The sequence below is a fragment of the Micropterus dolomieu genome, linkage group LG13, assembly GCF_021292245.1.
Source record: "Micropterus dolomieu isolate WLL.071019.BEF.003 ecotype Adirondacks linkage group LG13, ASM2129224v1, whole genome shotgun sequence".
In the NCBI taxonomy this organism is placed as follows: domain Eukaryota; kingdom Metazoa; phylum Chordata; class Actinopteri; order Centrarchiformes; family Centrarchidae; genus Micropterus; species Micropterus dolomieu.
Window position 1 is genome coordinate 27,951,334 of NC_060162.1, and position 12,718 is coordinate 27,964,051.

At 40.8% G+C, this 12,718-nt stretch overlaps 1 protein-coding gene across 2 annotated transcripts; it reads right to left on the minus strand.

Moving 5' to 3' along the window:
- Positions 1 to 1,368: 1,368 nt before the first annotated feature.
- ndor1 (NADPH dependent diflavin oxidoreductase 1) lies at positions 1,369 to 12,470 on the minus strand. Of its 2 annotated transcripts, none has more exons than XM_046067359.1 (15): positions 12,335 to 12,470; positions 11,359 to 11,498; positions 11,094 to 11,171; positions 10,554 to 10,651; positions 10,363 to 10,461; positions 9,083 to 9,184; positions 8,795 to 8,926; positions 7,949 to 8,076; positions 6,696 to 6,907; positions 6,411 to 6,518; positions 6,107 to 6,221; positions 5,423 to 5,569; positions 5,218 to 5,336; positions 4,544 to 4,638; positions 1,369 to 3,190 (listed from the first exon to the last, which is right to left on the minus strand). In XM_046067359.1, the coding sequence occupies exons 2-15, from the start codon at positions 11,491 to 11,493 to the stop codon at positions 3,046 to 3,048; spliced, it is 1,713 nt and encodes a 570-aa protein (XP_045923315.1). In that variant the 5' UTR covers positions 11,494 to 11,498; positions 12,335 to 12,470; the 3' UTR covers positions 1,369 to 3,045. The 2 variants fall into 2 exon arrangements, with proteins under 2 accessions (XP_045923315.1, XP_045923314.1); XM_046067358.1 differs by having other exon boundaries at positions 8,723 to 8,926.
- Between the last annotated feature and the right edge of the window lie 248 nt (positions 12,471 to 12,718).

The window sequence follows — 12,718 nt, forward strand, 5'->3', positions numbered from 1 at the left end:
TCTGCTCTAAACGCAAACGTGCAAGCGTGTGGTAGGGGTCGGCTGCTTTTTGACTGTTTGGACAGCTCGTTCAGCCTCACTGTTGCTTTGTGGGTACCTGGGGCTGCTCGTCACATGCTCCAATCTATAGTCTGCTGCAAAGACATTCATGTCTGCACCTGAGAACTGAGGCCTGTTGTCTGTGACTAATGTCTCTGGTGTGCCATGTCTCACAAACATTTGACTTCAGGTGTCCTATAATGTCAGTGCACCTTGTCGGGCTCAGCAGGGCGAATCGAATAGTGGAATCTGTGTGTGTGCAAAAATGGTACCTTGTTTCATAACGGCACAGCGAAGATTTGACTGTGAGATTGGGAGTCGAATCAGTCCACTTCTATCAAAGCATCAAATCTTTGCCTATTCCCGGTGCTTGTTAATATGGAAAGCAGTGATTGACAATGTAGGTTAGTATATTGTACTTACAGGAGGTACCCTGCTACTGTGAGAAGAGAAATTAAGAATCCCTTGCATCTGTAGATCCATTTTGAATTTCCAGTTGGAGAGGAGGTTCAGTTGAAAATGATGCTTCTCCACATAAGGGTTCAGTAAAAGTTTACTGTTCTCTCTGCCCCTCTAGAGCAGAATGTTGATTTTATAACATCTAATGTTAGTTAAACCTATTTCTGTATCTGAACTTTCCTTTTTCATCTGTGGACTTTTTGTCTTTGCTATTTTTAAAATAATAATCTTTATTTGTAGAGCACTTTTCAAAAACAAGTTACAAAGTGCTTAAAAGGAAGTGGATGAAACATATCACACTTTTGACAATATGCTAAGATCAGTTTTACGTTACATACTGCATAGTTGATGCAGTTTGTTTAAAATGAAATTCTGATAATGAAGACTAAATTTGTTGGTTTGTACTTATGATTTCAAGTAAAGTCTGTTGAATTAACTTTTAATATACAAAATTAATATCTAAAATTACAAATCAAAGGATTTGGCTCGGGTTTTTGTTCTGCCCAATATTAAAATGAAATAATTTAATCAATGTCATTGTGTGCACATGATGTATGTAACAATACAAAAAAGTCACAGTCAAAACATAATATCAAATTTACATTTTCATATCTGACATGCAAAAATAAATTGAAAAGTAAGCAGAGCACTGGCATGATAACTAAAAAAACTTTCTTTTTCATTTTTAGGAAAAATTAAATAAATTTTTGAGAGAAATCTCAGATACGACAATAAGGCTTGTAAACTCAGTTCCCAGTCTCAGACGTACACTAACTGCAAACTGATCCTCATCAGATTAGCAGCAATTTTCAGTTGACGACAACTAAAACAAACATTCCAAATAACAAAACCTGTCACAGCAGCCTGATGTAGTTTTCAGATTAAGATGGTTTATTATAGCAAGTTTCATACAATCAATCACATTTAAGTCTCACACTGTACTGCTGCATCATTGGTTCATTAAACTGTGTATGTCAACAAGTCAAGTTTACAGCTTCCTCAAGTTAAGATTCACCCACTCCAGCACTTTCAGGTAATAAGAGATCACTGTTATTTTATCTAACATTTTCATTTTCTACTTGGCAGTCTTAGTAAGCTTATGACACATCCAGACATTAAACAGGTTTTGTTCAGTACAACTGAAAACATGTCTGTAATTGTATGTAAAATTGGAAAGATCTGTTATAACACTATATACAATCCATTGCAAGTGGGTTGTTTTATAACAATTTATCCTCATTTGCTGCTTTAACACATCATCCAGTAAAAATGTATTTCTTACTGAGGTGAAAAAACATTTGTAAGTTCAATTCTCCAGTCAGGGTGGGGTTATCTTAGGCCACCAAAGCTAGTGGAAAGCAAATTCACTAATTCTCTAGGCTTGCTCAGGTTTATGGAGAGGCTACTCAAAATTCAACTGCAAGCTTAAGAAAATGTATAGTTTATAATATATTATTATAGAAAATGTTTTCTTAGCTGATGTTGTGTCCTGCTTTACCTCAGGAACCTCTTTATGCCTCCACCAAAAGAAGCTCCAACGGCGTATTGTAAAGGTCTAATTTGTCCTGGGCCTTCCAACCTACTGCTTATGAAGTTTTCACCTCCGCTTGCATTTTTGCACGTTATTAGTGCTTCTCTGCTGCTTCATTCATAAGCACACATTTAACGACAACAGTCTCACTTAGTGAGGCACTACTGGCTTTTAGAAAGGCCCCATTGAACACATTAATGGATCTTAGAGTCAAATAGATTTTAGGTTGCAGTCCAAACATTAACAAGAGAGTGCAGTTTTTAACGTGAGATTTTCTTTCAGTTTCTAGAATGGCTCCATTAATATAAATGGATAGTGTGCAGTGAATCATGTGAACACATGTAGACTGAGCTTTGTTAGCAAAACAGATTTCAACATGTTAAACAGGAAGCTTGCTGGGGTTTGGTAGAGTGGGAGAGAAGTATAACTATGACTGACAGTTTTTACTGATTGTCAGTTCCATAGTGCAAAATGTAATGTTGTACTTTAGCCATGACCTAAAGTATGTTGCTGTTGTATGTAACAACATAATCTCAGCTCAAAGGTTCACTTACTACTACTGGCTTTTTGACATGGTTACAGGTGGTCGTCTAGACAGTCCCAAAGTACACATTACCTCTGCGTTGGTGACCCTGCTGGACTGGCCCCATTCACATGAATAAGAGGGCTGCATTTTTTCAAACAGGGCTAGAGTCACAGTCTTACAGGCTGTGATGTTAACTGCAGCACCACAATACAACCTACTGTTGACCTAAGGGTCATGTGATGACACCTGCGCCTGCTTCGTTTGCATAATAAAAACTGAGAAGTGGTTAAAAGCTCCAAAAATGTAGTAAGTGGACGTTTTGAGCATTAGTTTGTCACATATGCTGTTTCAAAAGGTCAGGAATTAACTTTTACACTCGAACATGCTGATGTTGATTGATGGATGAAACCACTTTGATTCCACCTTGAGGTCAACATGGCTGCAGCAGCTAAATGTGAACTCTGAGGAGTAGCGGGTTGAGGTCATGTGATCAGGACCAGGTCTCACTCTGAAGTCGGCCAGACCTCTCCAGGGCTGCCAGCACCTGCTCAGCATCCTCGGCGGACATGCCACCCTCCTGCTGGAACACCTCTTTCAGAGCGTCACACACACTGGCTGGCATCTGTTTAGCATTGCTGCATAGAAAAAAACAAGATCAGAACTGCATATTCACAGCATCAATAAAAGGGACAGGACAAACACACGCCATAATGAAAACACAGATCTTTTTAATCTCATGATTAGACTCAAACCTACGACTGTCTCTACCAACAGGTCCTGTGTGTATCACAGCCTGATGTCTCTTCTTCCTATGAGCCATTAAAACCCATCAGGGAGCCTCACTGCTGCACTGGGTCACATGTTCATTCAACACCATGAACACACACTGTAGTTTATTCTAACTCAGTCCCACATACACCGTCCTGCTGCCCCAAATACTCACTAGAGCACCACATGTGGATTCATCCGCCACTGAAAATAGTCCCCCACAAATGCACTGTTTCCTCCTGTTTGTTTAAAAATACAGCCTTTTTAAGGATTTACGTCTTCAGTAGAAACTAATGGGCTTGGGGCTGAGTGTCCGTGAAAAGGTCCTAAGAGACAGACTAACAGATTGTTGGTTTTGGTCTTTATAAAATTTAACAGTAAAGAAACATGTGACTATTCCAACAGTAACGCTGCTGCAGAGACAGGTGGCGCTACTGGAAGCGAGGTGCAGATGCTGTAAATGCTCAATTAAAGGCTTGAACAAAAGAATATGGTCTCAAGGTGAAGTTCTGCCTGACTGAAGTGCTCCCAAAAAGTCTTCATTACATGGTATCAAGCAGGCCTGCAGGGTCTCAGCGGAAGGTTAGCCATACCAATGTAACCCCTGCTACTACCGATTGACTGAAGCTAAGCAGGTTTGGGCTTGGCCAGTACCTGGATGGGAGACCTCCTGGGAAAACTAAGTTGTAGCTGGGAAAGTTGTTGGTGGGCCAGTAGGGGGTAGTCTTCCCTCTGGTCCTAGTAATAAGATTCCTGTGCAGTGAGGGGGACACTGCGCTGTATGAGCTACTGTCCTTTGGATGAGATGTTAAACCGAGATTGTGGCCATTAAAGTGCACTTTGCAAAGTGTAAGGGGTTCCCCGTTGTCATGGCAAACATTCCCAACTTGGCTGTCACCATCTAATCATCCCCTGTGGTAATTGGCTCAATGTTTCTCTGCCTCAAGCTGATGTGTGGTGAGCGTTCTAGCGCTAAAATGGCTGCCGTGCATCACCCAGGTGGGTGCTACACATTGGTTGAGGTGAGTCCCCCCCCACGGTGAACCGCTTTGAGTTTCCATGATTAATGTATTATTATAGTGGATATCTTCCAAAGACTGTATGTTTGGAGGATGTCGATGTTCATATGGGCAGCTGACAGATTTGGAAAAATTGTGACGCTTTCCTAAATACCCAGATGTGAACAAAGGAGACGTTGAGTATTGGTGCCTTGGACTCACCCAGCGATGTAAAAGTAGGCACTTTTATTGGCAATCAGGTCCCACAGGAGCTCAGCGTTCTCCCTCACACGGTGCTGCACATACACCTTTTCCTCCTGAAACGTTTCATTATGAGCCACAAAGCACACAGGAGACACACACAGCCACAGTTCCAGTGCTGCCAGGGGCAGCTAGCTATGCTCAATGCATATTCACAGTCAATCCTGGGTTCTATAGGAAAGGTTGAAAAGTTTGGGCTTTACTCTGAGCTGAAAACTGTCAAATCATCTGCCATTTTTCTCTTCTTCTACTATGAGACTATGTGACATTTTGGGCATACTCTCTCTATATTTAAAAAAGAATGACAGTATATGTGACTACGGAAAATACAGTACATTTAGCCATCCACTAATTTAAAGAAAGAGGGAAATTTGGTTTGCAAACTTCCTTCTTATACCTGGAACAGTGGTAATGAAATGGCCCTTTTAAAGACGTCTGCCTATGACATCACTGTATGATGTATGAATGGTCTGAAAGCAGGTAGACTGTAAATATTTTCACCAGGATTGTTTCATTTTTCTGAACACTAATTAAATGTATGACATTAGAATAATCTGATGCTATAGTCATCATCATTTGTAGTTCTATGGTATTACTTGTGTTGCCTTTAAGTCAGTGAGTTGAGTGTGTGTGACCTGGTCTCGTGAGAAGGCAGTGAAGAGGGTCAGATGTCCAGCCTTCGTCATCTCCGCCCACTCTGAACTGAAGTAGAAGTCTTTGGATTCCGAGCGACAGCCGAAGAACAAGACGTTGGCTAAACAGCAGGCAGACAAGGAGGAGGTGTGTCATGTCGATTTGTGAAAGGATGTGAAGTCAAAGTCAGAGAGGTGAAGATCTCACCGGTTTTTCCCTCAGCAATCCTCTCTTGTAAAGCCGACCTGAAGGGCGCCACTCCTGTTCCAGGTCCAACCATTATCACAGGGGTGTCCTTCTCTTTAGGGAACTTCAGACTTCCCTTCTTCACCCACAGAGGCACATACACCTCCCCTGCAAAACAATAAAAGGTCACATGGCTTTAATGTAACAGCTATGAGAGGGTATGCTGTGCAGAAGTGTGTACAGTATTGCTTTTAGTATTTGTGTTAAAAGGAGAAAGTGAGTGATGACATGACTAGTGTACGGATGGAATTAGTGCTGTGGAAATGTAGATTATAGATAACGTGAGCAATAACATAAAAGGGCTTTTACCTAAACTTTATTAGCGAGCAGCCTTCAATAGTTTAAAACTGTTGCCGTTTGTGGTCATATTTTATTTTTGTTAATTCCAGAATCATATCTAAAATGTGAATTCTATTTGTACCCATGAAAACATTCTGAATACTGAATGCCTCTATAGTTCTCTATAAGCACTCTTATATGAGTGGTTTTTACACGAAGCCCAATATTTCAACTGGGAAAAGCTGTACGCTACTAACAGACAAAAGGAACACAACAAATGTATGTCTAACACACAACCTCCAGTCAATCAGAAGTAAATCATCTCTGTGGTTGTGATACAAGCACTTGGTAAGCGTGGTGAGAGACCTTGTGCAGGGTCCAGAGAGGCTAACCAGGTGGAGCAGAGGCCTCTTCGTGGTTTATACAGTTTGGTTTTGTAACGCACCACAGCTAGCAGGATTTGAAGCCTGTGAGGGTGAGCCTGTGGGGAGAGATAGGGAGAGAGTGAAGGCATTTCTAGAGTCAAGATTTCACTGCGATTCCTCCTGAATCTGTCTTTATGGCTCACTTTATTTCATTTACAGCTTTGATTAAGGCATCCAGCTGAAACACATACATTGTATTATATTTTATCCTAGCAGTTAAATAGCAATCATGAAGGATGAGCTACCTGAAGAGAGGAGGCAATGGAGAATGAGCGAGGCTGGATCTCAGGGAACAGATCTAGGAGATAGTCTACTTTGAGTTCGGCTGTAGTATGGGGGAAATCTGCCAGGACCTGCAGCAGCAAGAGCACAACACTCAATAAGCAAATCAAAGAAAGGGTTTATATACTAAAAGCCTGAAGTATTTCAGGATGTCTTTGGCTGGAGTGTATCGTTATTAGCAGCCTCATTGTTTTTTTACACTTTTAAAAGATGCTATAATGACATTCTAAAAATAATAAAATACACACCTCCAGCGCGGTGCGTCGGGGCCGGTTGCAGTAGCTGTGCAGCTCGTCCTGGCCTGCTGCCGAGCTGAACTCTGCCAGCTTCTCCCGCTCCAGCTCGTTGGTGGCAAAGGTAGACAGCAGCTCAAAGAAGGAGCGGCGAGGCACAGCGGCAATGTCCAGGTAGCTCTCCACCAGGTGGTGCACAGAGCAGGGCTGAGGAAGCCTGGCTGGAACTGAGAAAACAAAGGTTCATTCAAAGCTGCACTAAGGAGTAGTTTTATATTAACACTGGATCAAATGACTGTAACGTGGAAGCGGTCACTTGTAGTGACAGACCCTGCAGTCCCCTTTGGCCTCTTTCAGCACACTGTTTTGGTTTTATGAACATTTTTAGTGGTTGGTTGAGTCTCACCACACTTGAAAAAGCTCTGATAAACCCAGTGTACACTCCCTGACCAGCAAGCAGCAGGCAAAGTTATCAGCTAGCTGGTGAACGTAGTGGAGCATTTAGCTGCATAAGAGCCAGATATTTGTCGCAGGTTTGGTGGGCGGTTAAAAACACAAACTATCGAATGTGGATTCATCAGGTGTACACAAAGTTGATGTTGGCTTGGACTGGTAGCAGCTAAAAAAAGACAAATTATCGGACAGTTTGCTGGGCGACAACAGACAGGCTTAAAGGCTGTGATTAGTCCAGGGTTCCCCCTCTTGTCTAGCGAGCATTTTCCAGAATTTATTCAGGACATTTTCAATAATGATCCAGCTGGTGTGAGAGACAGGGATCACGTCATCCACTAACACTAAGTTCCTCTCTGTAAAAGTCTGATTTTAAAGACGTGCAACTGCAACATAAAGTTGAAATAATTTTCCAGGACACTTTACTTTTTCTCTCATTTTCCATGTGTTTTCCTTGACTGGAAAACTGGTTTGGGTGGGAGCCCTGTATAATTCCAATGTTGGGAAAAGGGAAATTATGACATAAAAGATGACTTTGAAAAGAGTCAAGAAATAAAAGAATCACTGGAAAAGATTTTGGAAATAAATGATTATGAAATAATGAGTTTCAATTCTTATTGACTGAATAATTTTACAGTCTATTGGTTCTTTTATACATTCTACACAATGTGATATAATGATTTCATAATGTCTTATTTATTTTATATTGACATTTATATTGAAGGTTAGTTTACTATTTTGTCACTACTGGAAATGAAATATACTTGCACGTCTTAAGCCATAGTCACACCCACTCACCCAAACACACACACACCCACCTGCAGTGTCGTTAGTGGCCCTGAGAGTGAACCTTGCCTCTGGATCTAATCTCAGCAGTTGACAGAATTGCTGTACGTCCTCTGGAGCATTACAAGGATGCATCATCACCACGTCACCAGCAGCAAACCTACACAGCAAAACCACAGCTAATGGTGGATCAAGTTCAAGACGGCACACCACTTTCATCAGGAGAAAGAAAATTCAACAATAGTTTGTTTGTTACCCACATCTATATTTTCAGACTGAAAAATGAAAATGTCCCTCATCTGAAGAAATCCCACAGCGCACATTTCTCTTACTACAGCTTCCTGGTGACGTTCAGACCTGAGTGTATCCCGCTTTTCATCACAGTACAGCACAACTCCAGTCCATTTGGTGGCAGTGCTATGTCTATAAACTTGTTTTGGGGCCGGTAGTAATCAGCAAAAATAAAGAAGTTGAATTCAACATGAATATTGAAAACTGGTATAGAAAATAGTTAGATAGAGTTTGCGAGTTAAAAATGTTATGAGAGCAAGAAGGAGAAGACTGTCTTCTGTTCTTTCTCAGGCATGACAGTGCACAAGCACTGCATGGAAGTTGAATTCCTAATGGCTCACATGCTGTGTGCGTTGCTGAATATGAATTTATTCATCCACACATTTGGAATGAATCGCCCTGGTTGCACGACAATTGTTGGTTGTATCGTTGAAAGTGATACAGAAGTGTTACAGGGTTTTTCAGACAAGAGACTGACATGTTGTCAGATTAACATAAAGGCTCAAGTGACTTACTCAATGTTGGATCCAGTGATATCAAACTCGATGTGCCTCACGTCCTGAAAGTGTGACATGTCTGTTACTCGCCTATTGGACACTAGTCTGGCAGAAAAGGGATGGGATTGGGAGGGGACACTTTTCTCCATGGGAATCCTCAGCCTGTCATCTGTCTTCTCTTTCACATCACCCAGGAAGTGGAAAGTGTATGTTGGAGGGAGCCTGCCACAAGAAACAAGCAAAAAAAAAAAACCCATCTGACTAGGATTCAAAACAGAATCCAACAGGAAAGAATAGATGTTTAGAGGAAATATCATCTTTCTATGAAAATATGCAAACACAGAATGAGATACAGTGTCAAATTAAGTGGATACTCACGGTTCATCTTCACTCAGCGGAACCACATCAGCCAAAGATGGGTAAAGAGCATACAATTTCTCCCAAAATGATGTGAGCCACGGATCAGTCACAGCGTCTGACCTGGTTCAAACGGATTTTGAGGTAAGCAAGGGCAAACGACGCCAACACAACATCCACAGCTCCATTCCTACTTGCAAGTCATTCCCTAATTGCCTCCCACGTTCCCTGTCTCACTTTACTTTGCTGATAAATTGATACATTCTGAAAAGTGTACATTTCCACAGCACTAGTTCCATCAGTTAAACATCAGTCAAGTCAAACTCACCATTTTTCTGCTCTGAGTTCCAGGTACTGTTATAATTTTAAAAAAAACTTTTCCCCACAATATCTTCCACTTAGTTTTTATTGGTTTTTGTTTCACCTGTAAAGCCCTTCAGTGACATTAGGGCATAATCCCTCCCCCTTCTGAAACATATACAGGAAGCGTTGTTTGTGATCGCTGCTGAGCTATTGTCAAAGACAAAGTGATTGGAATTGTTTGATCAGCATGACAGACTCTGTTGTACTGATGGAATTAGAGCAGTTTATATTGAATTATACTGAATTTACCATGTGAATTCCTTTTCTAGATCTGCATGAAAATACTCAGTGATTATGGTAGTTTATGTGAAATAGGCCACATCTACAAGAATTTGCCAGCCAAATACAGTACGGTGTAGAGAATACAGCATCAAATAAACTAATTAATATGGGATTTATTTTTTTGGCATATCCAAATATTTTATGAAGCAAATTTAGTTAGCTAAAAAAAACACACATTCTGCGTGTCTGCTTTATGTGACAGTCACAGTAGAGATATACAAGAAAGGCAGGCGAGAGAAAGAAGGGATGACATGCAGCAAAGGGCCTGGGCCAGATTCCAACCCAGGCTGCTGCCTCGAAAGCCAATTATAACTTGCAGTTAAGAAAATGATGTCACTTCATATTATTATTATTAGTAGTAGTATTATAACCAGTGCACAGTATCTGTATTACTGCTTAAAAAGCTCAGTTAATAGAAAAATAATACGGGGACCAAATCTAACAGTCTTTTTTTCCCCAGAGTCTATGAAGAACCTACACTGCACACTGCACAGGTATAAATGGACAGAAATCTGTAAAAGCTTTCACATGATGCTGTAGAAAAACATGATAAAATTATCTGAAATGCAAATGCATTCCACTATTTATTTTTTCACCACTGTTAATAAAGTACCCCATGATTTAGCAGCTCCATCAGGCATGCTGCTGTTTCTTACCCCAGGTCATGTTGGTCATCTGCCAGCCCGACAGGCAGCAGCACACTGGCCCCCAGCTGCAGGAGGCGCTTATGAAGCTTCTTAGCCACAAAATTGAACCTGCGTGCAAAAGTGAAAAGATGATTTTATAGAGGCCGGGAGTCACGCTGAATGTGTACTGTGGAAACTGCAAACGTAAAAAAAGGACTGACTTTGGATAGGAGGAGTCCCCCAGGCCCAGTATGGCACAGTCCAGCCGACTCAGAGAGCCAACAGGTAAAGTCTTCCTGAAGAGAAACCTCCAGAAGTTCTTTTAAGAAAGTAGACATGGACAGAAACACATAAGGAACAGGATCAGACAACATATAAGCAAACCTAATAGGCAAAACTAAACTATTATCAATATTATTAGATATTTTTAATTCTAAAACTGAAATGTTTGTCTTTAACAGAAATGTCTTTTGTTTGGGTTGTATGTATGTGATGGTTGCCAAAGACACAATTTCACAATAAACTAAAACTAAACATATGCACCCAAGAGAAGTCAATATTCAAGCACACCCATATTCACATGCATCAAATGGCTGTCAGTGGGAAGTGATAAAGCATTAATCATCATAGCATTACTGCTATACATAAGAACAGCTTTAGTTCTACACTGATTATAGAAACAATTACAGGGAGAGGTCACCCAAAAACTAAATTAATCAACATACTCTTACAGTATGTCTTTTTATACTCAGTTTTATTACCTTCATATTGTCCGGAGGGTCTCCTTGGCCAGTGGTGGAGCACACAAATACAACCAGAGACTCTGAGATCAGGTTGGCCTGTTTGATGAGTGGAGGAAACACAAGTATTTGTAAGGATGTAGGGATTTTTTTTTTAATGGGTAGAAGGGTAAAGGCTGTCACCCACCATCGCAGAAAACTGAGTTCATCCCTGGATCTGGTGCTGGAACTATAAATGGTCAGGGCCATAATAACTCCTTGATATACTTAATAACACCACACTCACCACATTATAGTTATCCAGAGGCAACACTTGCACCTGAAGCTGCCGTCTCTGCGCCTGCCGTGCAATCCTTTGGGCCACGTCTTGGGCCGTACCAGTCTGGCTCCCAAACAGGATGCGCAGGGTGGGATTTGACATTATGGCTGAGAAAAACAAAGTCCCAAAATTATTGGTTACATCAGAAGAACACTCCAAAAGGAAGAGCAACAAAACACAGCGGGAGCACGAATCCCACATACAGGGCGAGAATGTAGGGGCCAGGCAGATAAATGAATCCTTCGATCTGTCTTATATACACAGAGTGGTGTCTGCAGCGCTACATAAGTCCACAGAGCATATCCACTTACTTCAAACTACTAAAAAAGTGATCTGTTAGTTATAAGGATCAACAAATGCATAGCAGCATATGGCCTGCATTGTGCCGTGTGATATGACTTGTATGCCCATTATTTAACGGTATTTTTGTTATTCTAATATTTTTATACCATTGCAATAGTGTGTTTCTTTACATGTGGTCACTTCATCATCATGTGATGGAATGATTTTTACTTTCAGACAGTGTAGTGTCTATAGAGTGAACCAGGCCTTATCAATCTGTTCTTAACATGCTCGTTTAAGCACATTAACGTTGTTTTATTTTACTGTGACATTTAACCAATTCCTTTGTCCTTTTTTTTTACAGCAGACAAAAAAAGTAACGTTAAAGTTGACCTCTCTATAATAGTAAATATTTACAATAGTTACTTGTACAATAATAAGTTAAATCACATAGCTATGACTAACTCTCTGAAAGTGCAGTTAACCTCCTAGCTTAATCTAGCTACCTCCATACTCTCTACTTTACAGTACATGACTGTGGCTAGCAGCTAGCAGGCTAATTAGCCGGCAAGAAAATATGGTCAATTATCTTTGTTCATATTTATTTTTCTTCACTACAAATCATATAGATCGCCACATACAAAGAGAACAAGACACTTACCACTGCTGTCTTCGTCTACAACAGCCTTAAACGATAATAAAATTGACAAATAAGTGCATTAAGAAAAGCAAGCAGCTCCTCATTCTAAACATTAACGCTACACTTTACGGCAAGCCCGTTTCACGTTGTGATTGGCTCGTGGGTTGATGCTACATTCAGGCTACACAAGGAAAATCAGAGACACTGCTTTTAAAATCGAGTTCTCTGGGCGATTCATATGACCCTAAATCAATAACCTGCATTTATGTACCCAACGGTCTCTACGTGACGCTCACCTGTTCACGTTCTCGCCAGCCTGCTAATGCCTGTCAGCGGGGAGAGAGTAGGGAGAAGATCGGTGCCTTTAGGTGCCTTTAATTCAGACATTTTCAACTTTTCATAAAG